The 27,041-nt window shown below is 26.7% G+C and overlaps 7 protein-coding genes across 14 annotated transcripts in view; 4 read left to right on the plus strand and 3 right to left on the minus strand.

Moving 5' to 3' along the window:
- LOC111684565 overlaps positions 1-2,728 on the plus strand; it is a 149,021-nt gene extending 146,293 nt beyond the window's left edge. Inside the window, exon 13 of the mRNA XM_046948729.1 lies at positions 2,327-2,728. The gene's annotated coding sequence lies outside the window, so the exon portion shown is untranslated. The remainder of the gene's footprint in view (positions 1-2,326) is intronic.
- A 6,803-nt stretch (positions 2,729-9,531) lies between these two features.
- LOC111680178 (methionine-R-sulfoxide reductase B1) lies at positions 9,532-17,013 on the minus strand. Of its 6 annotated transcripts, none has more exons than XM_023441808.2 (4): positions 15,875-16,263; positions 14,108-14,233; positions 13,760-13,924; positions 9,532-10,328 (listed from the first exon to the last, which is right to left on the minus strand). In XM_023441808.2, the coding sequence occupies exons 1-4, from the start codon at positions 16,053-16,055 to the stop codon at positions 10,099-10,101; spliced, it is 702 nt and encodes a 233-aa protein (XP_023297576.2). In that variant the 5' UTR covers positions 16,056-16,263; the 3' UTR covers positions 9,532-10,098. The 6 variants fall into 6 exon arrangements, with proteins under 6 accessions (XP_023297576.2, XP_023297577.2, XP_046805591.1 ...); XM_023441809.2 differs by having other exon boundaries at positions 9,532-10,295; positions 15,875-16,262; XM_046949635.1 differs by lacking the exons at positions 9,532-10,328; positions 15,875-16,263 and adding exons at positions 11,574-12,935; positions 16,846-17,013.
- A 568-nt stretch (positions 17,014-17,581) lies between these two features.
- On the plus strand, positions 17,582-18,241 carry LOC111680184 (mitochondrial import inner membrane translocase subunit Tim10B). Its single transcript, XM_023441815.2, has 3 exons — positions 17,582-17,737; positions 17,806-17,901; positions 17,964-18,241. The coding sequence occupies exons 1-3, from the start codon at positions 17,717-17,719 to the stop codon at positions 18,174-18,176; spliced, it is 330 nt and encodes a 109-aa protein (XP_023297583.1). The 5' UTR covers positions 17,582-17,716; the 3' UTR covers positions 18,177-18,241.
- Positions 18,242-18,266: 25 nt separating this feature from the next.
- Positions 18,267-19,352, plus strand: LOC111680183 (L-seryl-tRNA(Sec) kinase). Its single transcript, XM_023441814.2, has one exon. The coding sequence runs from the start codon at positions 18,267-18,269 to the stop codon at positions 19,110-19,112; it is 846 nt and encodes a 281-aa protein (XP_023297582.2). The 3' UTR covers positions 19,113-19,352.
- LOC111680187 (tetraspanin-33) lies at positions 19,237-21,993 on the minus strand. The gene is made up of 2 exons (XM_023441818.2): positions 21,058-21,993; positions 19,237-20,966 (listed from the first exon to the last, which is right to left on the minus strand). Exons 1-2 carry the CDS (start codon positions 21,620-21,622, stop codon positions 20,641-20,643), a joined length of 891 nt encoding a protein of 296 aa, XP_023297586.2. The 5' UTR covers positions 21,623-21,993; the 3' UTR covers positions 19,237-20,640.
- A 304-nt stretch (positions 21,994-22,297) lies between these two features.
- LOC111680197 (seipin) lies at positions 22,298-24,066 on the plus strand. 3 transcript variants are annotated; one of them, XM_023441829.2, is made up of 4 exons: positions 22,298-22,423; positions 22,506-23,026; positions 23,098-23,585; positions 23,654-24,066. In XM_023441829.2, exons 2-4 carry the CDS (start codon positions 22,743-22,745, stop codon positions 23,953-23,955), a joined length of 1,074 nt encoding a protein of 357 aa, XP_023297597.2. In that variant the 5' UTR covers positions 22,298-22,423; positions 22,506-22,742; the 3' UTR covers positions 23,956-24,066. The 3 variants fall into 3 exon arrangements, with proteins under 3 accessions (XP_023297597.2, XP_023297598.2, XP_046804684.1); XM_023441830.2 differs by having other exon boundaries at positions 22,306-22,423; positions 22,526-23,026; XM_046948728.1 differs by having other exon boundaries at positions 22,385-23,026.
- A 1,196-nt stretch (positions 24,067-25,262) lies between these two features.
- LOC111680186 (alcohol dehydrogenase class-3) lies at positions 25,263-26,777 on the minus strand. The gene is made up of 4 exons (XM_023441817.2): positions 26,620-26,777; positions 26,081-26,545; positions 25,931-26,017; positions 25,263-25,875 (listed from the first exon to the last, which is right to left on the minus strand). Exons 1-4 carry the CDS (start codon positions 26,638-26,640, stop codon positions 25,306-25,308), a joined length of 1,143 nt encoding a protein of 380 aa, XP_023297585.2. The 5' UTR covers positions 26,641-26,777; the 3' UTR covers positions 25,263-25,305.
- Between the last annotated feature and the right edge of the window lie 264 nt (positions 26,778-27,041).

Here is a 27,041-nt window from a genome sequence, read left to right on the forward strand (position 1 = left end):
TTTGTAAAGTTTTCGAGTATTGGTGAAAGATTAGTAGCTGTAAGCATTTTAAGAGATTATCTAAATAAATGATTAAAATAACTATTTCAGAAATAATTAAACTTTAGTGGGGTGGCAGTAAGTGGGGAGGGCATATTGGGTTTGTGCTGATGCTTGTAACGCACAATAATATTGGTCCTATAAACACCTTACAGTATACCAATCTGCTCAGAATCATTTTTTCAGTTGATTTAGCTATGTCCGTCCGTCTGTCTGTCCGTCCGAGTTCTCATATTAAATAGTCATATTTGGAACATGTTACGTCCACTACTGCTAGTCCGTCCGTTTTCTTCCATAATATTTATAACAAAGTCAAGGTAAAGAAGATTTTTTTTTTTTGCTATATTATTTCAATTTTATTTTCAATGTAAATAGAGTTCAAAAAAACTATAAAAGTCTCTTATTGCTTAAATATAATATTTAGTTTGTTTACTTGAAATCAAAAACCTTATGTCAAATAAAAATCAATCAAAAGTTATAATTTAAGGGTCAAATACATACAAATGTAAATATGTTATTAAGGCTATTTATAAAGAATTTGTGCAGTAATAAACTAGAACATAATTATGTGATCAATCATATTTATTATATTTTTATTCTTTTTTTTTGTTGTTGTAGTTATTAAGAAAATATTAAATAGGAATAAACTAAGTGTTAGCAGATTTAAGTAAAAGGAAATTAAACATATGTAATTTAACACTTATTTACGAAATTTGAATATCCCCGAATAATATTTCCATATGAAAAAACACCGTTAACATTTCAATTAAATTTAAACTTTAAAAAGTCTATCTTTAAGGCTAAAAACTTTTAACATAATATAAAGCATACATTTAGGTGTTATAGGAAAAACATTGTGAAAACTTTTTAAAACATGCAAAATATTACAAACAGTGGAAAAAGCACTTTGCAAGTATATATATGTATATAAAACCCCACATATTTAGTTTGAAAACATAAATGCAATGCTATAGGTGTATATATATTTACTGCGACATATACATATATATGAATATCATAATCATAAAATGTCTATATGCTTCAACATATTATCAACCCTATTTCCATTAAAACTTATTACAAAACGAGACTTGTAAACACTATTTTGTGCACTTTGAAAATTCAAAATTCATTTAAAAGTTTTTACGTTACATAAACAAAATTTAGCCATTTACAACACATACATATATATGTACTTATATATGTATATATTATATGTAACATTTTACAGAGACTATCAAATTGAAATTAAACTTTTGAGTTTATATTTTTTACACAAATTTTTTTTCGTTATTTTAAATGAAGCCTTTCGTACTGCTTTTAGTTTGCTAGACAAGTGTATTAAGTATAATTATATTTATATTTGAAAATGCTATCTTTATTGAATATTCACATGCAATTTTAAATGGAATAACAAAAAAATTACACTGTTAATATTAAAATATATATTTTGAAATGTCACACAGTGACTGGCAGTTGGCTGAAAGATAGAGAAAGAGAGAAAAAATCTAGACTTTTGACTATGTGTGACAATTTGAATGTCATGAACGTTTCCGTTTTACTTTTTAGTGAAGCAAGTTTTTTTCGCCAACAAATGAGCAGAGTAAATATATTTGCAATTCAACGACTGCAACAGCGACTTCAAGATGAAATTGTTAAATACCAAAAGCCAGAAAGTACAGTAAAGTCTAGCAGCAAACGTTGAATGTTCTAAAGCAGTTGGCAAAATCAAATAAGTAGGAAAAACTTTATTTAAAACTTCAATAAATGTTAAATAACTAACTAACAATTTACTTAAGTACTGAGAGTAGTATTTGTAATGTGTTTACATAGTTATTAGCAATAAAAAGTTAAATTGTATTCATTGGTATGCGCAAAGTAGATAAAATATTTGAATATTTATTTTTCAAGTTAAGCAGCGAAGCTTACTTAAGATGTTAATTTGCATTTATTACCTCGATAGTGCAGGGTAGGGGAAAGAAGGGAAAGAAAATGTTGTTAATATGGTTGACTAAGTTCCATTACTAAATTTTTTATTACTATGCTGTATGTATGCCTATTTTAGTAGATGGTTAAAATTAAATATAAAGTGAAAATTATAGTTCTTAATGATTCTGGATCCTCATACATAAATGGGCAAGCAGAGTTTAGATTCAAATTTCAAATCAAAGCATCAATTAAAAGAAATTTTCAGTACATTTTTACCTACAGCAACATTAAACTATTTATTTAATTTCCTCTTATTGAACATTTTCTTTATATTTAATTTATTTTTTACTCATTTCAGTTTTAACGATAAATCATCAATTGAAACATTTGATGAGGAACAATTTGAACTTTATAATATACAGCAGCAACTAATACAAGAACAACTACAACAGCAACATACAAATCAACAACAGCAGCAGCAAAATCATCATTATCATCATGAACAACAACAGCATTATCATCAGCAACTACCTCAAACAAGAAATAAACGTTTAGAAAAATTAAAAAAATTAAAGTTACGAGAAATACAATCACTTGCATTAGAAGGTGGCGATACAGGACGAGGTTATTGCTCATGCGATGAACAGTGGACTGGATCGACATCATCGGCATCGTCACCAACATCTGTGTCACCTACACAACAACAACAGCAACACCAACAGCCGTTACCACAGGACGAATCCCAATGCCAATTAAAGCTACAAAGCCCAATGGAAAACACAACAACAACAATTATATCTTCAACAACTTCGCCAACGCCAGCAATAAGAACAACAATAACAGCTACAACAACAAATACTACAAATACAGGCTCAACGGCAGTAACTACGACAAACAGCAACATTGAAGCGCACGAAAAGACTTCCGAAAACGGAAGTGAAACAAACGATGCGACCGGCGGAAGCGGATACAACAGGACAAACAAACAATGCAATGGTTCATCGGCAATGAGCCTACTAAATCAACAACAACATCATCATCAGCAGCAGCACAATGAACATGATAAAATAAACATCATGATGGTGGAGGAGCAGGAAAATTTTAATGAAACTAACAACTTCACCGATACCATCAGTATCAGTCCCGGCAGCAGTAGTAACATTAAAACCATAACACTACGACGCAATCCCATACAGCATCGTTTGAAACAACAACATCATGTACGTTTTTCAGATGAAAAAAATTTCTCTGATTAGTTTAAACACAAAACGGGGTAAAATTTAGTTTTGTTACATTCTTTTTGTAAGGTTTTGTAACGGAAGTTTTACGTGTTCTTTTTGAATAAATTTTATTTTGTTGGTGTTGGTGCAAAACAAACATAACAAATATAAACTTTAATTAACATTTATATTTTATTTTCTTTATCACTTTATTACATAAAACAAACAAACAAATCACCAACATTTTAATGACATAGTATAAGAAAGTATGAAATGTATGTTGCTTAAGTATAATTATCTAGTTGCGAACACTAAAATATAAAAGTTTTCTTTCTTTTTCTTTTTTTTGGCGGGTCAAAGGATCACAAACAATAAAAAAAGCCACAACAGAATGAATCTGATTACAATAATTATGAAATTAACATAAAACTTGTGGCAACAATAAACCTTGCTATTCAAAGCCTTCAGTTAACTTTGAGGAATTTTTAAAGAAAGAAATCACATAAAATTATACAAATAATGTTTAAAAAACTATTTTAAGCGAAAACTTTTTTACGACTTTATTTGTTTGCTTTTCATACAACTACTACAAATCAATACATACAACACAAATCAGTTTTATATGTAAAGATATAAAGAAAATAATGGAAAAGAGGTCACAAAAATGTTAAGACAAAATTATGACAAATGGACATTACTTGACATATTTAGATTAATCATATGTATACAATACACAGTTAATTGTAAAAGTTTTTCTATGTTATTTCTGAAATATTACTTTTTGATAGTTGTTCAAGACAATGTTTCCAATTCTTTTTACTTTTTGTATCGGAACTGACGTTTTCTACCTTGGAACTCATAAAGCTTTAGGCATAATCAAGCCAATAATCCATTTGCAATTCGTCATCGAGCAATATCATTATTAAGTTTAAATCTCGATTTTAAAATGCACTGCAACAAACTTATTATAACGAATTTCTTAAGTGAGTTGGATTTTCAATATATTAGGGTCCAAGTCGAAAATAATATATGTATTTTTAACCGAGAGACCAATCGACTTTAAACTAGACTACAGCCTTGACTATAGACTAAACTATAGACTAGAATATAGACTAGACTGTAGACTAGACTATAGCCTAGACTGTAGACTAGACTATAGACTAGACTATAGACTAGACTATAGACTAGACTATAGACTAGACTATAGACTAGACTATAGACTAGACTATAGACTAGACTATAGACTAGACTATAGACTAGACTATAGACTAGACTATAGACTAGACTATAGACTAGACTATAGACTAGACTATAGACTAGACTATAGACTAGACTATAGACTAGACTATAGACTAGACTATTGACTAGACTATATGAAAATTATATTATTTCTAAAGATCTTTCGTGGACTCTTATTAAAAAAATTAATTCTATATTTCACTATTTTAAAGGTTCCTCTATTTTATTACAGTAGTTTCAAGAAAAGCAAACATTATTAAGGAATTATATCATAAAACATTCATTAGTTGTTTTTTAATTAAAAACAAAAGAAAACTAACGGTTTAACCGTTCTTTTCACCACAAAAAAATCAAGCACTTTATCTAATAAAAACACTTGCTACTTTCAAAAAACAATTGAGAGAAGTAAAGTTTAAGATTAAGTGCTTTGGAAAAAACAAAACAAATAAAAAGGAAAACATACAACTCTTAGACTGCACCTATTCAACTATATAAATTAATAATAATATATAATAATTATATAAAAAAAATAAAAAGTTTTTTATAATGTTGTAAATAAAACTAGAATTGTAAGTTAAATTTAAATCAATAATATAAAAATTAAGTTGTGAATTTTAAGTAATTGTCAATGTATAAATTTGATACTAAATGTAGGAAATTTCATATAAAAAAATTAAATTAAAATAACAGAAAGTATTAAAAATAATATTTTAAATATTTTTAAATTAGCATTAAAAATTTAAAAGAAAAATCTAAAAAATTGGCAAAGTAAAAATAAGCAAATAAAACTTCGAAACACGAAGTTATAAAGAAAAAAGTTTCAGTGAAAATTACTAACATGCCAATCAACATTTCCTTTAAATAAATAATTTGTTAACAAAGACTAATAAAGGCCATTTTGAAAATAATATAAACTTTTGTAAATAAATAAAGAAAATGATAAAACCAATTTAACACAATTATTGGTTAATACTTCCTGAAATGTATAGTTTGGCCCCTAGTTTTAGTCTTGACTTCTGTATGCATAATTGTAAATAGTAAATTTAATTAGAATCAATCTTAATAATTGGCATAATGTTAATAATTTAGACAAAATTTTAAATATAAAATATTTATTATTGAAATAAATGAAAAACTAAAAAAAACATAAAAATCAAGAAACTTAACATTGATAAAAACAAAATCTTACTTAACCAAATTATATAATAAATTAAAATAAATAAAAAACCACAGAAAAAAAACGACAAGCTAGCTAATAGAAAATTGTTTAAATAAAAACCAAACAATGTTTAAAAAAGAAAAAAAAATACAAAAAATTTTAAAGTTTTTTCTATCATCATTATATTATAAATACATCAACTGCATACACAGTAGTATAGAAAATAAATATAAAAAATACAAAAACAATAAAATATTTTATTTAAAAAGAATTATTTGTTTTCAATTGTATATTTAGTTTAATTTAAATTCTATTGTTTATTTTTTTTAATAAGTTTAAGTATAAAAAATTACGAGGAAAAAAATAAATGCTCAATTGTTTTATATTGTCGAAATTATATTTTTTGGATCTAGTTAAATATGAGAAAAATTAAATTAAAAACAAATAAAAAAGAAACGATAAGAAAAAAAAACAAAAATTAAATATAAATACAATACATATATAAAGTGTAGAAAAATAAGTTATATTAACAAAAGTTATAGTTAATAATGAAATAAAACAAAAGAAAATCCGAAAAAATGATAAGAATTGAAATAACTAGTAAAAAACAAAACGAATAAACTAAACTAATATTAAAAAAAAAATATTACGAAAAATTGTTTTATTTGTAAAGGAAACAAATTTTTTTTTTTGGTACGTTTAACACTGCACATAGATCTACTAAAAGACCCTGCACTACTACTTTTTACTATCTTTGGTAAATGGAACTTCAAAACAAATTTTATATTCTTAAACAAGTTAAAAAAATTTTTAAATATAATAAAGAAATATAAATTTTTTCTTACCTTATATTTTACTTGCAGTACTTCAGGTATTTGGGAATATAAATAAATTTTAAATTTCATTTGTTATTTTTTATTTTTATATTGCACTCACTCAAAAATTAATTTTTACACAAAAAAATTTAAAACCGACTGTAGATCATAAAATAACGCTTCAATTGCAAAAATAGTGAATATCTGTGATCACTAAAAAAATCATCAAAAATGGACTTTTATATGAAAAACCTAAAATCGACTGTAAATCCTTAAATAAAGCTTCAATTGTAAAAACAGTGAAAATATGCGATCACTAAAAATATTCATCAAAAATGAATTTTTATATGGAAAACCTAAAATTGGGTGTAAATCCTTAAATAACGCTCCACTTGCAAAAAGAGTGATAATCGGTGATCACTTAAAAAATTCAACAAAAAATGGATTTTTCTATGGAAAACCTAAAATTAGCTGTAAATCCTTAAATAACGCTCCAATTGCAAAAACGGTGAAAATCTGTGATCACTAAAAAAATTCACAAAAAATGGATTTTTATATGGAAAACCTAAAATTGGCTGTAAATCCTTAAATAACGCTCCAATTGCAAAAACAGTGAAAATCTGTGATCACTAAAAAAATTCACCAAAAATGGATTTTTATATGGAATACCTAATATCAGCTGTAAATCCTTAAATAAAGCTTCAATTGTAAAAACAATGATAATCTGTGATCACTTAAACAAATTCATCAAAAATAGATTTTTATATGGAAAATCTAAAATTGGCTGTAAATCCTTAAATAACGCTCCAATTGCAAAAATAGTGAAAATCTGTGATCACTAAAAAATTCATCAAAAATGGATTTTTATATGATATATTTAAAATCGACTGTAAATCCTTAAATAAAGCTCCAATTGCAAAAACAGTGAAAATCTGTGATCACTAAAAAAATTAACCAAAAATGGATTTTTATATGGCAAACCTAAAATTGGCTGTAAATCCTTAAATAACGCTCCAATTGCAATTACAGATAATCTGTGATCACTTAAAAAAATTCATCAAAAATGGATTTTTATATGGAAAACCTAAAATTGACTGTAAATCCTTAAATAAAGCTCCAATTGCAAAAACAGTAAAAATCTGTGATCACTAAAAAAATTCACTAAAAATTGATTTTTATATGAAAAACCTAAAATCGGCGGTAAATCCATAAATAACACTCCAATTGCAAAAACAGTGAAAATCTGTGATCAATAAAAAAATTCATCAAAAATTGACTTTAATTAAAAAAATTCATCAAAAATGGATTTTTATATAGAAAACCCCAAATCGGCTGTAAATCCTTAAATAACGCTCCAATTGCAAATACAGTGATAATCTGTGATCACTTAAAAAAATTCATCAAAAATAACGCTCGAATTAAAAAAATTGATTAAAAATGGATTTTTATATGAAAAACCTAAAACTGGCTGTAAATCCTTAAATAACGATCCAATTGCAAAAACAGTGAAAATCTGTGATCACTAAAAAATTCACCAAAAATGGATTTTTATATGGAATACCTAATATCAGCTGTAAATCCTTAAATAAAGCTTCAATTGTGATCACTTAAACAAATTCATCAAAAATATATTTTTATAGAAAACCTAAAATTGGCTGTAAATCCTTAAATAATGCTCCAATTGCAAAAACAGTAATAATCTCTGATCGCTAAAAAAATCATCAAAAATGAATTTTTATATGGAAAACCTAAGTGATAATCAGTGATAATCTGTGATCACTTAAAAATTCATCAAAAATGGATTTTTATATGGAAAACCTAAAATTGGCTGTAAATCCTTAAATAACGCTCCAATTGCAAAAACATTGAAAATCTGTGATCACTAAAAAAATTCATCAAAAATTGATTTTTATATGAAAAATTTAAAATCGACTGTAAATCCTTAAATAAAGCTCCAATTGCAAAAACAGTAAAAATCTGTGATCACTAAAAAAAATTCACCAAAAATCGATTTTTATATGGAAAACCTAAAATTGGCTGTAAATCCTTAAATAAAGCTCCAATTGCAAAAACAGTAAAAATCAGTGATCACTTAAAAAATTCACTAAAAATTGATTTTTATATAAAAACTTAAACTCGGCTGTAAATCCTTCAATAAGGCTCCTAATGCAAACATAGTGAAAATCTGTGATGACAGTTATTTGTTACATCAAAATAAACAAGACACTGTAGTGGATAACTAAATAAAATAACACAAACAATAATAACACTATATATTTTTTAATTTAGACAATATTTTTTCAAGCTTATTACCAAAATTAGATTGCAGTAACAAACAACCCACAACCAAAAGGCAAACAGGCTAGGCTGTAGGTTAATATTTGGGCACAACTTTTCAAACAGTCATTCTCTATGAAATCGAGAGCAATGCAACAAAACTTTATAATATTTTTATAATATAAATACTTTTTAATGTATTAACACCTTTTTTTCTTTTCACAAACACTTCTTTATAACGTTTTTTCTTATTTTAATTGCACATACGAAAATTTTACACGAACCGGCCGTCAATAGAGTTTTAACTAATGTCAAAATGGGCGGAAAAAACTTGCATGCTTGCATAAAGTAGTATGTTTTTTGTAGAGTTGTATTTTAGGTTATTTCTGTAGAGCAGGGTTGTAGTTAGAATTAAACCGTTAATATTTTATAATTTTTAAATAATTATCGTTTAGATAGAGGATAGGAGAATATTTTGATTGTATATATTTGGGAATATATTCAAAAGTTTTACTCTTTGTTAGCAGAAGATTGTTTAGTTTTATTTTATTATGAAAATTGCATGACAGGGTGTGTTATTAAATGAATTTGTAGATTTTTTGAGGAAATTAAGCATTTAGCTGGATTTTAAGGTTATTTTAAAGTTTTTATTCATTATAATGAGCTTAAGTGTTTCTGATTATTAGAAATAAAACTCTATTTTTAGATGAAAGTTTAAATTTATAGATTTTGTAGATTTTTTAGGAAATTAAGCATTTAGCTGGATTTTAACGTTATTTTAACGTTTTTATTCATTATAATGAGCTTAAGTGTTTCTGATTATTAGAAATAAAACTCTAGTTTTAGATAAAAGTTTAAATTTATAAAAATACAAGTTTATTTGGATATTAAATATATAAACATACATTTTGGAAATTTTTTTAAATAAGAAATTTTTAAACAAATTAAAAGACGGGTATAGAAAGTGTAGATGACAGACTATAATAACAAACGTTACAATTTCATTATTTTCCTTTGCATTTTTTTCGTTTTTTTTTATTTACACTGAAATTATTATTACATTTACACTGAAATTATTATTAATAAGAACAATTATAAACAAAAATTCGAAAAAAAATGTTATTATTACATAAATTTACTTTTAGTATAACAATTGAGAATATTTTAAATAATAAATTTACTTTTGTTATTGCTATAAATATAAATTGACATTTTCAAGCATATTTTATCTAGGGTAGTAGTTTTAAACAGATTACAAAATAAACAAAAGAAAAAAAGATTTTATATCAATGTAATTGGCCTCAGGGACAACAAATATGCCGGACACAACATATTTGAGTATTAAATATTTTTTTTTTTTTTTTTGTATAAGATTTATTAAAAAAAATAATAATAATAAAAACAAGTATTAAGCCCTCTGTTATTGTTGAGCAATGGGGGTGGCGGTATTAACATTGGCCGTTGTTACGACTCCCTTATTTAACTGCTCCGCTGAGATGAATTCAATGGCAGCCGAATTAATGCAATAACGTTTACGTGTGGGTTTGGGACCATCTTCGAATACATGACCCATATGGGCATTACATCTGGCGCAGCGTACCTCTGTGCGTATGCGTTCTGGATGTTTAATTAGTAGTAAAATATTACCCCCTTTAGTTAATAATTTTTGCATTTGCATTTTTTTATTTTATTTGTAGGGTTTAAAGTTTTGCGATAGAGTTTGAAAAATTTAAATTAATTTGTTTTTTTTTATATACAAAATTGTTTTGCACAAGTGTTTTGTTGTTTATTTAGGCATGATATTTTAACAAAGTTATTGTTTTGTTATAAAATTATTATTAATATATTCATTTGTTTTTATTTTTTTAATTAATAAGTTTTGTTTTAATTATTAAAAGAAAAAGAACAAATTGCAAAATGATTAAGAGAATTAAATAATAAAAATAAAAACAAACAAAAAATTAAGCAGCAAAGAAGAGATTTGGACATAAAAATAATAATAGAAAATTAGTAGAAAAAAGGAAAAGACAAAATTAGAATGTTAGAAGAAAAGCACATGAGATGAACATGAGACATTAAACATTTAAACACAAAATGAAAATTAGAAATTTAAATAATGAATTAAAAAGATTCAGCAAATTGCAGAATAGCATGAAAAAGAAGTGATAAACACATTATGAAAGAAGTTTTTTAAAAAAAAAGCAGACGAAAGTGTATGAAAAATTAATGATTAAAAATGTGAAAAATTTTTAATGAAAATTACATAATGTTTTAATATTTATTAAAAGGCGTAAGATAATAATGATGTTTTAAAACATTATTTTTTTAATAATGAACAATTTGTATGTATTTAATTTTATAATAAATTGAAATATTATTATTTTACAAGTTTATAGTTTAATTTTTTTAATTTAAGCATTTTTTTAAAGCCGTTTGTTTAAAAAATTAGTTTTTTTTTCAAAGCCAAGTAGAAAATATATGAAAAAATGCAATAATGACGTTTTAGGTTTTGTTCATCGAAATTATTTGGTTTAATTTGTAATTTGTTGCAGATAGATGTTGTTTATGTATGTTTAAATTTTTTTTTTAGATTTATTTTGATGTTGTTTTTGTGTTAAACCCCCAAAAAACAGGCACATTTATATAAAAAGCAAGAAAAAAGAAATAGAAAATATACAAAAAAAAAATAATAATTTATTATTTATATTGTCATTTATCATTTCTTGGTTTTATATACTAATTTATTTACTAAATAACTAAAATTATATTTATAGATTTAATTTTTTTATAATTAATTTAAAAGGAAAATTTGTTAATAGTTTTTTTTAAGTTTTCAGGAAAGTTTTAAAAATTAAGTAAAATTAGCAAGATCGTTAATAATTATTTTAAGATTTTAAAGAAATTTTTATTAAAAGGGTTTTTTTAATTTTTTTAATTAAAACATAACTTTAAACATGAATAATATTACAGATTTTTTGAAAAATGTTTGTAACAAACAAACGGATGGACGGACAGAAAGATATTGGTAAATGGACTACGGTCAAGATAAAGGCTATAGATGCATGTATAACGTTTTGCTGGTACAATTAGACTTTCTTTTATACCAACATAGTTATACAGATAGCAGAATTTTTTGGAAATCGCTCTAATGCTTTAACTAACTATCAGTTAACAGCTAGAAAATTGTAAAAATTAATATAAGTTTCTTTAAAATCTTAAAATATTATTTAAAAATTTCATTAAAAACAACATAAATAATTAAAAGATTTACTGCAGTAATAATAAAACTGATGTATTGTTTTTATATAATGAGCGAGTACTTTGAGTAAACATTTTACTTGTATTTTTACTCAAAACTTTTGCATTTGAAAAACAAATTTAAATTTTATTAAATTATTTAAAATTTACAAATTAGTTATAACATTATGGCTAAAAACAAAACCATTAATAAATTTTAAAATTAGATTCTTGTAACTTATACTATTACTGCAGTAAACTTTAAAATTAAACAATAAAAAAAAATCGAGCTTAAGCAAAATTTTTCAAAATGCAAATAAAAGTTAAAGAAAAAAAAACACAATTAACAAACAATATTTAACGAAAATAACACGCCTTTGATATGTTTCTAATTACTATACAATTTTTAAAACAAAATAAAACACACAAACATTTATTAATGAAACGCAATTGAATGCTGAGCATGACACCACCAAAATAAAGCGTTTTATATTAAATGAAAATGTTAATGAATGAATATGAATTATTTATTCCTAAGACACATTTGATGAGTGACAAAAACCAAAAATGTTTTTGAAAATGCATATTAATGAAATATAAGCTTTATAAATGGCAAATTTTATTGCATAATATGTTTTAATTGTTTTCAAAATATCTCTTCTTCAAACTACAATAATAATAGTTATAATAATAGTAATTATTATACAATTTAATATTGAAATTGAATATTGTATTTGACTTATTTTTTATTTTGTTGAATTGAACTAGTGGAGGAGGCAGAGGCAGAGGAGGCGTTTGGTTTTGTTTGTATATTGGAGCCAGCATGATTGTTGGTTGTTGACTTTGTTGGCATTTGTGGATTTTGTTGCGTTAGCGGTACAAAGTCAATTGAGGCAGAATTGATGCAATAACGTAGATATTTCGGTGGCGGACCATCATCAAATACATGACCCATATGAGCACTGCATTTGGAACAACGCACTTCGGTGCGTACCATGCCTAGCATTTTTGAAATGACTACTATTTTATATAATAATTCAGCGTAAACAGAAAATTGTATATTTTTTTTCCAAAATTAAATTTAAAAAAACTCAAAAAATTTTAACAAACCAAAAAATAAAAGAAAAAAAAATTTTTTTTTTTTTTTGAAATAAAAAATCAAAAAAAATTAAAAAATTTTTAATGAAAATTTGAAAAGTAAAAGAAGAAAAAAATGTTCAGTATTAGATTTGTAGTAAGTTTTGTAACAAAAATCTTTTTTTTAACAATTAAAAGTTAGTAACACAACACTCTAATTTACACTAGTAGGTAAAAGAAGTCTTTTTGGTTTTATGACTTAGAATGAAAACAAACAGGAACAGTAATATTAACATTCACTATATAACAAGGCACAATAGACTCTTGAAACATTAACAAAAACACTAAGTAAAAAATACATTAACATTTAACATAATTTATATAGTTTAAACTGTTAAAATTAGTAATTCTTTTAACTGTTTTTTTTTTTTAAATTTTATACATAAAACAAAACAATAAATATAAAGCTGGATAAAAAAAGTTATAACTACATAATTTGTAATAGAAAATAAAATCACTTTAAAAACTAGAAAAACATTTTGCAAATTATTTTTTCTTTTTTTACTTAAAAAAAATTGAAATGAAAAGTAAATGGCAAAACAAAATTGAATAGATTTTAATTTGAAAACAAAAGCAAAAAAAAAAACTAAAAATTTTTTAACTTTTTTTCTTAGGAAGATAATAAAAATAATTCAGTAATACTACAGCTATAGTATATACAAACTTTTCTTTCGAATGTTAGGGAATTTGTGTGCCCCATTACATACCTGGTATACTGGCGTCACGATGTAAAGTAACTTTGCCCTTATCTAAGACATCATTGAAAGCAGGCCAACCACAACCAGAATCATATTTTGTATCCGAACTAAATAAATCCTGATGACAAACTATACATTGATAAACGCCTTTTTCATAGTGTTTATTGTAGCAGCCTTGATAGAGGAAAAAACGAGAAAATTAATATTCAATATGTACAACAAAGTAGTATTTTTTTAATTTAAAACTCAAAAATCCACTAAAATTTTAAAATGTTCACTTTAAATTCCAATTTTGATTACAAATCCAAATTTTCTTTTAAATTTAAACACTTGTAGTTGGAAATTATAAAAAAATACCTGTAAAAGGTCTTTCGGTAGCAGCTTCTTGTGTAACTTGATATTGTAAAGGTGTTAAACGTTTTCTAAGTTCCTCCTTGTCAACAGATATTTTTTCTGTTTTATTTTCCATATTTTTAGATGAATCTAAAATAAAAAATATGAAAACAATTTTAACATCACAAAATTGCAAAAAAAAAACATTTCTAACCAAACAGAGACTAGAAATAAAAACTTAAACATTTTTAAAGAAAAAATAATAAACTATTAAATTACAAACGTTCGTACTTTGCAAAAACAAAAAGCATATAATAAAAATAATAATAAAATAATAATCAAAACAAAAATATTAAATAAAGTATTTATTGTTGTAGAAAATTTGCTACTTCATGGCCACCTTCATAAGATTATATTAATTTATGTATTTAATCTGAAATGTAGACGCCAAGATAAGCCTAAATAGCGTAAAGAAAAAAACTTATAACACCAAAATGAGTTTTGAAAAAAAAAAATAAAAATAAATAAATAAATATGAACTATTTCTGTACGTTTGTACGCTGTCGGCTATGTGTGCATGAACAAACGGCATGTTTGTGTACACTGTAAGAAAAAATTACTTCATTGTGCCTTTTGCAATAATAAATCAAAGATTTTTTTTCATTTAATTAACTTTATACATTTGTAAAATTGAAATAAAAGCAATTAATTAAAACAATTGATATAGATCTTCTTTTATAATTTCAGCAAGAGTCAATTGCCTTTTGAAATTTTCCAAAAATCAATTGCGTTCACACGGTATGCGAAACGCAACGAAGCGTGACCCCAATTTATAGATAACAACAAATTCGTTAACAGTTTTTAATTTAATTTTTTTTTATTTAGTTAATGTATACAAATTGGCATTTTATCAATTAATAATAGAATACAGAGAAAATGCTTTATATAGCAGAATTTTTTTTAACGTATTAAAAATGAAAGCTAAAAGCTTCCAATTTAATATAATTTCAATAAAATCTTTTTTTGAATTGAACAATCTTTAATCTTCTATTTAATTAAGAAAGTACTAGAATAGATTTAGCTTTTAATTCAAAAAAAAAAATCAATTCAAAATTGGTAATTAAATGAATTAAAATAACTTTTTACTCATTTCACTAAAAATAAGGGGATATATAATGAGTAACTAAAGTTATCCTTTCTATTCGCAATCCTTTCTTAGATCGCTGTATGCCATCCGTGTGAGTTCTGGTTGACTACTTTAACAAACTACAACATAACTCTTTTTTTAATTCCAGAAACAAAACCAAAATATTTTAATATTCCCGTCTATAATTATAATTCTTTATAATAGAACTTTACTTTTTATACCTATTTTCTTAATCGCTTTAGGAAAATCGATTTTTAAAGTTAGATTTTTGATAGAGACTCTTGCTGCAACATAAATTTAGTTTTTAAATTTATAAAGGTTTTCAACATCAATATTATTTCCATTTTCTTGATAATGTAATTAATTCCAATTCAAATGGCTTATCCGGTAAAGGTGTAAAAGAATATGCATCATAATATGTATTTAATAGAAAAACTTGCAACACTGTAAGGGTACTATACAAACTAAGTGGGTGGAGCAATAACAATTAAAAAATATAAACAAAAACTAATATAAATAGACAGCAAACAATAACTATAAATAGCTTTTTGGGGCCAATTAACAGCCCAACCAGCAATGAATACACAAACAAACAATGCATACATACATATGTATGTATGTTTTTGTAATAATGTAAAACTTACCTGACGAAAAATATCGATATTGTTTTGAAATTATTGGGTCAACAAAAATAGCTGCTCTAAACAAATGATGGTGAGGCTTGTAGGAGTCTAGAACAAACTTACAGATATTGCCAACAGGAAATTTAATAGAATTTATGACCACTACACTACGTTGTAGTGTACGGCCGAAAAGTGAAAGCATTTTGTTTAAAATCACAATTTATTTGCAATTGTTATTACGTTAATAAATGTTGATAAAGTTTTAATAGAGAATATTTCGAAATAAAAACCACACAAATTAATATTCAATTACACTGCTTTGTAATAATGATTATTTAATCATTTGTGTGATAGACACCATCTCTATAGTATTATGATGAAACAACACAACTAAACCAAGTGCAGATGCAGGAAAAACTAAAACGTAATAAGTAAAATAGCAACAGAAAATGACATTAAACAAGTTGTCTATAATAAGGTTTATTAAAAACGGGCAGCAGGGTGGCAGAAAATCAAATGACAAACATTTAACTGAACGCCAGCTCTAACCACCAACCAACAATCACTAGGCATAGCAAAAATGTTGGAGCTTTTCCAAATCTAATACATAATTTTAAAGACTTCTTAATATATCCTCTTCTATAATAACATTTTCAAATACTTTCGTCTATGAAAGGCTACAAAAGAGAAAGCAAAATGTCAAAAAACATATAAACACACACACTTATATACATATATACTTCCGCTACTAATCAATTCTCAAATTAAAAATCCATAAATCTTTAAAACGTTTATTTTTAAACATTTTCTCATTAAATTTATAATTTCTATTAAGAAAAAATTGCGTATCAATCATTGTTGTCCTTGATATCAGCTGCAATAGCACTCAGTTTGTTTTTCAGTTATTAATATACATTTTTCTTAATTATTTTTCTCCAATTAATCAGTTAAACTCACTTGTTTTATTATTGTTGTTTAATTTATTGTATCACCTTTTAGTTGTGTTTATTTAAAATAGAGTATTTTCGTTGCTTTAATATTAATTTACAATTTCCACACAGTTTTTCTTTCAGCTTAAAAAAGTTTTTCACATTTGCACTTGAATGTCTAAAGTAGAAAAATGTTAAGAGAAAACTGTTTGCAAGGTGTGTTTAAATGGGAAATTAGAAAAGGTAAAATTTTAAAATAGAGTTGTGCAAATTAAAGGTATTTGGTTACTTAATTATAAATATTTTGCGGTTACTTAATACCAATTGGAAATTATTTTAGAAGATTTCAGTATCATATACCTTAAAACAAACTTTATGCAAAAAAAAACTAACTTTTTACAAACAATTTTCCAAATAATATGTTATACAAATTAATAATTAATATCAAGTACTCCAATTATAAATAGGGTTTAATTAAAAGAAGTCATATTTTACAACACTAGTAAATGTGATGTAGAAGTTGCCCATAGGTTTGAAAAATATTACAGCTGTTAGAGAGAGAGATGCCATACAATTTCAGTAATGCAAATGAACAGAGTATGTAATTTATTAATTTCCTTAAGAATTGTTTTCATAGTTTTTGAAAAAAATTTAACAGCACAAACCTATATTTGAAAAATGTCTGGTTAATTTGAAGAAAAAATCTTCTACTATTATAAAGTTACAAATCAACTTTATATTTAGAACTCTAAAATCTCAATATGCACTACCCATCAAAATGTTGTAGTTATACTATAGGAATTTCATTATAATCTGGCCATATTTTCGTACAGCTGTTTTTTATTACAAAAAATCTAGTCTATTATCAGAAAAAACATTAAAGTTTCTAATATTTTAAAATTTTATTCAATAAAATTCTATTAAAATAAAACAAATGGATCCTAATTTAAGAAATGTAAATATCATTAAATATATAGTTGTAAAACAATTTTAATATTATTAATTATTTCTTTTATAAAATAGCTAAAAGATTTTCTAACATTATACAATAAAGTGACCGAATTATGTTTTACCCGTTGTATAGACACTTTCAATGAACGTGATTTAGCTGAGCATGAGGTAAACTTCAGTAAAATTTATTAATACAACATTAAAAACAAACGTTTAAATATTTATTCCAGAATATATGTGTCAATCGTTGTGTCAATAAATTTGCGCAATTTAATCAATCAATGATGAAAGTTTATGTTGAAGTTCAAACGAGTATAAATACTAAACGTATGCAAGAATTAGAACAACAACAGCAGCAACAACAAGAGCAAAGTAGTCCAAATACCACGGCGGCATCAACTGCTTTTTCATCCTCGTCCACAGCTTCCAATTTACCGGCCTAGTTTATTTTTATTTCTTATATGTATATCTGCTTAGTTGTAACTCTTAATTAAATACTAAATTGTTATTATTGTCTAGTTTTTTCCACAAATATGAATCGTATTTGTTTAGTAGCTTTAATAGGACTACCAGCTGCTGGTAAGACTACATTTTGTCATCATCTAAGGGAATTGGAATCATTGCCATTTAATGTTCTACATTTATGCTATGATAATTATGTTAATTTTAATGTGGAAAATCCCACTCAATACAAAGAACAACGTGAACAACTTTTACAGAACTTATCAACAATTATAAACAATTTTAAAAACTCCAATAACTTAGCCACGAAATTGCTTACTCTAAGAGATTTTTATAGGAATCATCAACAAAAAGATGTGGTTATATTATGTGATGATAATCATTATTATCGCAGCATGCGTTATAAATTATATCAATTAGCCCGTAAACATAATATAGGTTTTTGTCAAATATATTTGGAAACTAGTCTAGAGTTAGCTTTGGAGCGTAATAGTTTTCGTAATGTTATAGGTAAAGTTCCTAATGATGTTATAGTTGAAATGTCTAAACGTTTAGAAGCTCCTAATGCCTCTACATACAAATGGGAAGATAATACATTAATTCTTAGAAATTTTGATAGAAAAATTATAAGTGAGGATATTGTAGCTTATTTTACACAGTTTCTTGATGTACCTGTACAGCCTTTACAATTATCAGTTTCCAAAATTCGGACATCACAATCGTTGGTCCATGAATTGGATTTGCTTATGAGAAAACGCATAAGTGCATTAATTCGTTCCGAAGTGGAGAAAAATAAGAAAATGTTCGCTAAAAATCTAAATGATCAAAGAAAAGAAATTCTTAAACAATTTCAGTTAGATATAAATGATAATTTTGAAGAAGTAGATTTCAATAAATATATCGAAAGGTTAAAGTGATTTATTAATAAATATCTGTTACAGACTGGTTTTCAACTAGTATATTAAAATGTTATGTAAATAATTATGTTGTATTTTGAAAACTTAGTCTACTTATCGCAAGAAATTAAAACCAACTAAATAATGAATGTTTAATTAATTTTTATTTGAATTACATATAAACTACATATAATAAACGTTTATACCTAAAATTCTCTTTTATAGATTCTTATATTTTTAAATATACTATTTCAATACATATATATTTTTATCCAATACTAATCACTAATTTTAAAAATACACGAGATAATGACAATTACAAAATTAAATTAACTTTAAATATAAACACTGCTGAACAAGAAGTAATATTAAAATGATTTGATTTTTTGTAAAATGGAATGCCTGGTTATTTAAATGTTTTAGAGATATAGAATGATGAAAAGACAAACAATTACTTTGGATACATTAAATCGGATTTCAAAAAAGTTCAAGAACAACAGTGTTTACATGAAATGTTTCGTTTGGTAGTCATCATATTGAGTTTCATACATTATTTGGAATTAAAATTCTTTTATGAAACACTTTTTAAAATGTATTTTTTATTATTATTTTACTTTAAGATGCAGATATATGAATATATTTGAGTATTTATGAGATTATATTTTGAGTTGGATTTTTTTCTGTTGTTATAATAACTCTTAAAGTTTTTTTAAGCTAATTGTTAAAAAATTAACATTTTACTGAATATTTAATTAATTTTATTTGAGGGTTTATAACATGGAAAATTGGCCAATACTTTTGTCAAACAAAAGTTTATTTTCAAGTGAGTAAAAAACTTTAAGAGTTATCAAAATAAACTGAGGCAATAAAATTTGCAGAGTTTTATAGTTTTACAAAAAATGGCAATTTTTAGATTGAGATTTTAATTATTCCATAAAAAATTATTTTGTTATTATAGCGCTTAAAAATTCTTTTTGTTGATTTGAAAAAATGTACTTTTGCTATGTTAAATCATTCCATTTAAAAAATTTCTATTACTTATATTACTATTGCGCTTATAAAATAAACAAAATATATAATTTTTCTCAAAAGAATAATAGAAAATAAAATTTGTGTAGTTTTTTATTGTAGAATTAGAGAAAAATGCACTTTTCTTTGGCAATTTGTAATAAAATTTTGTTTGCACGTTATTGTTTATGGTTTCCACTAATAAAGAAATAAAAATGAGGGAAGATCTTGAAAAATTTTATAGACATTAAACTAAAGTATGTAAACTTATTGAAAAATAAAATATTCCTAGAAACAAAGAGAAAGAAAATTTCAGTTGTCTTTTAGGAAAAAATTAAAAATAAAGATAAACTAAATTTTAACCTAATAACTGATGAGCACTCTAATAATTAGCACTCTTTTTACGTAAACTGTTATTGAGCAAGGCAGTATAAAATGCATACTGTAATCTATCGAATCGTAAATATTTGTAAAGTGAAAAAATAATTAAAGAAATATTACGGTTAACATCATCACATCACTTCATCATCTACTATTGATTTCACGCAGACCAACGTGATTTTTGCAAATCTATTTGTCCCTCTAATGTTTTGGCCAAATAAATAACAAATAATTGTATCAAAGCTATACCTAATGCAACACCAGCAATAACATACAGATTTCGTTCAGCCCAAACGCGAACAACTTCAATACAACCACTTGTCCAGATACGTTTACTAGCGGCAGCAACCGAGTGTTCTTGTACACCATAGCCGCACATAATGTTGACAAGGCCAGAACTAATGTCGGTAGCATTAATGCAACAGCTGTAGGGAACACCACATTTCTCAACCGATGGTGAAGAACAGTTGAAATATTCATTTTTGCCTAAAATAAAAAAAATGTATTGAAACAATATAAATTTCTAGCAGATTATGAACTATATACAGTAGTAGATATTATTTTCAACTTTACTTACTCCAATCTTGATAGCCAACATTGCTTAAACCACAGCATTTAAATTCTTGCTGAGCGAAATCAATAAAATTTTGCAAATCCGGATCGTCACGATACGAGTGTATAATTTTATCGGTGAACGTATCCTCCAAAAAGGTATTCATATTTTGTGGAAATACAAAGCCCATTATGGCAATAGCCATCTCCATTAGAAAGAAAAGCAACAGACACATGGAATAGAATTTAAGTAAACAAGTGTTCTCACGCAAAGCACCTAAACAGCCAGCAAAACTGACAACAAATATCACAACACCAGCAATCATCATGACCAAGGAAATATTAAGGATAACATCATAAAAACTTTCCAAGCGTACCCAACCGGTGGACTCCCATTTATCCATAAAAGCGTACAGGCCAATGGCCAATAAGAGGCCACCGAAAAGCCAAAATATAAAATTCAACATAAAGATCATGTATTTGACACATGAGCTAACATAAGTGAAATTATTAGAAATTCTTGGATGCATGTCGCGTACTTCTATACCACAATACCCACCACCACCTCCGTGATGTCTATAGTTGCTCATGGGTAAGATTTTGCTTAAGTGAGTGTAAGGAGATTTTAGTAAATTAATCGGAAAATTCTTATTGGATTTTTGTATGCTTTTCTTGAGAATTATCTTTCTGACTAACTCTCCTGGTGACTAGATATTTGCTTTGTTACGCCTTCCTTTTTTCACAAAATATAAAATTCAGTTTTTTCACTTTAAAGCGGCCATTGTTTGATATTTTGCTTTTTACAAACAATATATAAAGACTTTATTTGCAAATATACCAGTTTGTTTTGCTTCCGAAAGCAATTTTTTAATTAAATTTCTAATTTTTTTAATAAACTTGACAAAATTTTCTCCAGTTTGATATATTTTTTATTTTCTTTTTGTTTTTCTTGATACTGTCAAAATTAAAAAAAGAAAACTAGTTTAAAGTCTGGCATCTTTAAATGTGTGTTGTCAACAAATGCAGTGTTGCCAATAACAAATAATTATGAAAACTATTTATAACAAACTAATTGTAATTGCAGCTGCCTACGACTAGCGATATGCTGATAAAACTTATTTGTTGCCGGTGATCTTGTCAAAAAACTAATTTGTGAGAGTGCAATAATTGCATTTTTTATTGTTATTACCGTATGTGAAAATAAAATATAAATTCAACTTAAAATAAAAGTTCAATGGAGTCTTGTCTTTAAGTTTAAAAATTGTTTTTTGGTGGGAAAAAATAAATTGCTAGTGGCAACACTTATATTTAAATCTTATCAAAAGTTTGTTGATAAACAAATTGCCACAAAGTATAAAATTGCCTTTCGATTTGGAAAGCTTTATCTAATGGTAAGTTTTTGTTAGTTACTAATGTTTTCATGTGTTTTGTTGTATAGATATATAATGCAAAGACGATGATCTAATGTTCAAGGGTCATTAAATAAAAATTAGTTTCCAGCCAATTTTATGGTGTATATACCAGAGCCGAGGAATTCCGTTTGCACCTTCAACTACAAGAACAACGTACAATTATCGATTAGAGCTAAAAAACTAGTAAAAGTGATGATAAGAACTTCTGAGCAGACTTAATCGAATTGCAAATGTGTAACGCAACTGCAGTATTGTTTCTACCTCGTTCGTTTACTGGTGTTTGCAACCGGAGTGCAACATGAATATTCTTTTCCGTTTTATAGTATTTTGTCTGGATCCTTTGGGACTGGGGCGCCGTTTTTTTATACGACCGGCTTATAATTTAAGTGTTAATGTATACGATCGTTTGAAGGCAAAAACCGATGAAAAGGTTGATACTTTGCGAGAATTAGTATTGCGGTTAGGTCTTGTGGCCTTTGCTGCAGTATTAATAATTTGGGCGGCAGTCTTTATGTATGCCGCATTTTACTATTTCTATATGCCGGCCATTTCTCATACACGTCCTGTGCACATGCAATTCAAGTGAGTACTTATCTACTGAAAATGTAATTTCTCTGTGTTATTTTTTAACTTTAAACACAACATATTTGTAGAACTTGCCTAGATACTAGTGCTCCCTGTACGTTCCCTCATGCTCATGTTTCATTAACTAAAAAACAACAGCTTTTAATGGTGGGTCAAGCTTATCGCGTTATTGTACAAATTGATATGCCTGAGTCACCGCAAAATCTTGATCTTGGCATGTTTATGGTTTGTGGTGAAATGCGTGACCATGAATCTATGTTAAGAGGTCATTCATGCCGCTCGGCCATGATGCGTTATCGCTCTCCCTTAATACGCACTATATCCACTTGGGCCCTTAGTCCACTGTTTGTATTGGGGGTTAAGGAAGAGTTCCAACAGGTTCCAGTTGAAATATTCAGTCGTTACTTGGAGCAAAAACATCATCCAATAACTGATGTTTATGTTGAAATACAATCACAGAAAATCCAATATTATACCGTGTCTTTGCACATTGTGGCGGAATTTACTGGACTACGCTATGTCATGTATAATTATCCTGTTATATCGGCCATAGTTGGTAAGTTTCCAAGTATATAATATTCATAAAAACAGTATATAACTTGTGGGTATATTTTTTTCTTTCAGCTGTTAGCACAAATCTATTTTTCTTATTAGTTGTATTTTTACTAAGTTGGTATCACTGGTCTGATGCCACCTGGCTACGTAATCTTCAGAAGAAATACAATAGTTTCACTAGCACATTAACACGCTCGGCCAGCCGTGTTCTTATGCCCTCAAAGAGTTATACAAGTTTACAAGACGATGAAGAACTTAGTTTTCTTGATGATGAGAAATCTAATGTTACCGATGAAATCGATGATATAAGTGCCACCCCAAAGGGCGAAACTGCTCTTAGAGAGAGAAAGTCCGAAAAGGCTAGTTTTTAAAGTTAAGTTAATGCTAATAGCACAAAACCTTTTATTTATAACAAAAGGCTGAAACAAATTTAATTTTATATTTTTATACATATGTTTATAGTATTGTAAGAAATTGTTTTATAAAAATATACGAGTATAAGCATTTAATTAAAAATACTTTGCTTTTTTTCAAATATAAATTCTATTTAAAGAGAACGTTATTCATGGTAAAATTATTATTAAGAAAATACAAAAAAGTCTGAAAGAAATTTATCACATCTTTTTAGACCGATTAATATCAAATATTTCGATTTCAAAGTCAAATGTATTTATGAAAAGAAAACCTATTTCTAATCATTGAAATATATATATGTGTATGTATATACAACAATTTATATTTCTATTTTCGACGATTAAAATTTGATAATAGTCGTAGTTACTAATTTTATTGAACATAGGTACGTTTTTATATACATACATCATAGAATGGCTAAAACGAGCTACCATTTGCTTCTTCTAGCACTTGAAATTTTTTCAGAATTTAATTTCTTAAACTTGCTAATAAAAAAAATTTGAGAAAAAGAATGCAAATTTTTATTTGATCGCTGATCTCCAATTTTAAAACTGACCCTAGAGTACAAAAACAAGATCTTATAAATATTTTTTTATTAATTCATTCATAAAGATTTTTATGAAATTAAAAAAATTGTATTACATCATTTTTTACCAAAAATATATGTGTAGATTTCTGTATTAACATGCAGCCCCAGAAATTATAGGATTCGACAAAAACATAGATTAGTAAAGAAAGTTCAATCATTTTTTATTACATTTCAAATAAAAACTTTTTACGCGCGTACACACATGCATATGTATAACAATCGTACATACTTACATATATATGGTACATGTGTCCATTTTTGCCAAGTCATTCTGTATAAATACATAGTATGAACATGTAGAAATATATGTACATTAGACTGGCCCTATAAAATAAACTTGATTCAAATGGATATTATTAATCTTATTTTAGATCTTCGAATAAAAAAACTCCAGTCTTATTGTGAAAGCCTTAAACCTACAACAGTTAATTTTAGATACTGTTGAACCAAATAAATCATTCCTTAGAAATTGATTTTAAAGATCCCATCTAATGCTTTCTTATGAATAATTCAAATGTATGTACATATGTATGATTAAAAAAATACTATCTAAACACGAAACAGATAAGCCGGTAGTTGTTTTTGTATTAATTTTTTTTATTGGTTAAAACGTTGAATAGCAAAAAATGAATATGTGTGTTGCGTACGTGTATGACAATTAAGTAATCAAAAAAATGTTTATCGGAATCTTAAGTGTTTATTCATCTATAATTTTTTTCTATTGAAAATACACAACACTACGAATGCTTTTGCCTTCGTGCATTAAATCAAAAGCCTCATTAATTTTATCTAAAGACATAGTATGTGTTATGAATTCATCGACCAATAATTCCTTTTTCATATATTCATCAACTAGTTTTGGCACATCACGAGCACTCTTCCAGCCACCGAAAGCGGTTCCCTTCCATACACGACCCACAACAAGTTGGAATGGTCTGGTGCTGATTTCCTGGCCAGCAGCAGCAACACCAATAATAACTGAAGTACCCCAACCCTTGTGGGTTGATTCTAAAGCTGCACGCATAGTATTGACATTGCCTATGCACTCGAAAGTGTAGTCAAAACCACCATCCATCAAATCGATGAGATAGTTTTGAATGGGACCCTTATCCTCTACATCTTTAGGGTTGATAAAGTCAGTAAAACCAAACTTTTTGCCCAACTCGAATTTATCGGGATTAATATCAATGCCGTAGATTTTGGAAGCGCCGGCCTTCTTGCAGCCCATGGCAGTAGCTAAACCAACAGCGCCCAAACCCCAAACAGCACATGTACTGCCAGGTTCAACCTAAAAAGTTTAATTATTTTGCTGGCTTTTAAAACAAAAGAAGTGTTGTCTTTACCTTAGCAGTGTTAAGAGCTGCACCATAACCTGTTGGTATACCACAACCCAACAAACATACTTTGTCCAAAGGTGCCTTCTCATCAATCTAAAAAAAAACGTTTCATTTTAAAATCAGCTTTTCAGTACACAATTAACAATTTTATCCAACCTTGCTCAAAGAGATATCAGCTACAACAGTGTATTCCGAAAATGTTGAGGTACCCATGAAATGATACAATTTCTGACCTTTACAGGTAAATCTTGAAGTTCCATCAGGCATTACACCTTGACCTTGAGTACAGCGAATTTTTTGGCACAGATTAGTTTTGGGACTTTTGCAGAATTTACATTCGTCACATTGGGGCACGTAGGTGGGGATGACATGATCACCGGGCTTGAATTTAGTAACACCTTCTCCAACACTTTCGACAATGCCGGCGCCCTCATGACCCAAAATAACTGGGAATATACCTTCAGGATCGAAACCGCCTAGGGTGTAGGCATCTGTGTGACAGACACCAGTGGCAGTAATTTTGATGCGCACTTCATGTGCCTTGGGTGGGGCTACTTCAATCTCTTCGATGGACAAAGGTTTCTTTGCCTCCCAAGCAACTGCAGCTTTGCATTTGATAACCTAGAAAATTCCATAAATACATAAAGAATCCCAAAGACGCTGATAGAATATTTAACAAAAATAAGCAAACTCACTTGTCCTTCAGTAGCCGACATCTTTACTAATCGTGTGGAAATTTACTAATCAACTGAATACAAAGATTTTTATTTGATCGCAAAAGCTCTTCCCGGCTTTTTCTTTCGTTTAATTAAAATCATTGATGGACCTTTTTTATTTGTACCAGTGGTACTGACAATTTAAATACAAAAAGATAATTGTGGAAAATGTGATATAATTGACTTTAGTCTTTAAATTATATTAATAGTTTAATTTTATAAAACCGCACTATATTGTTTGCTTTTAATATATTATTTCTGCAAAAATAAATAAAATAAAAATTCCAACAAATTACATGTAACGTTTATTTGTACAAAAATGCCACTTATGCCAACACTAGGTAAAAGCTCAGATAAGTTTGCTAATGTTGCCACACTATTTATGAAAATTGTGTAGTAAC

This window comes from Lucilia cuprina, chromosome 4, assembly GCF_022045245.1.
Source record: "Lucilia cuprina isolate Lc7/37 chromosome 4, ASM2204524v1, whole genome shotgun sequence".
Taxonomy (NCBI): Eukaryota; Metazoa; Arthropoda; class Insecta; order Diptera; family Calliphoridae; genus Lucilia; species Lucilia cuprina.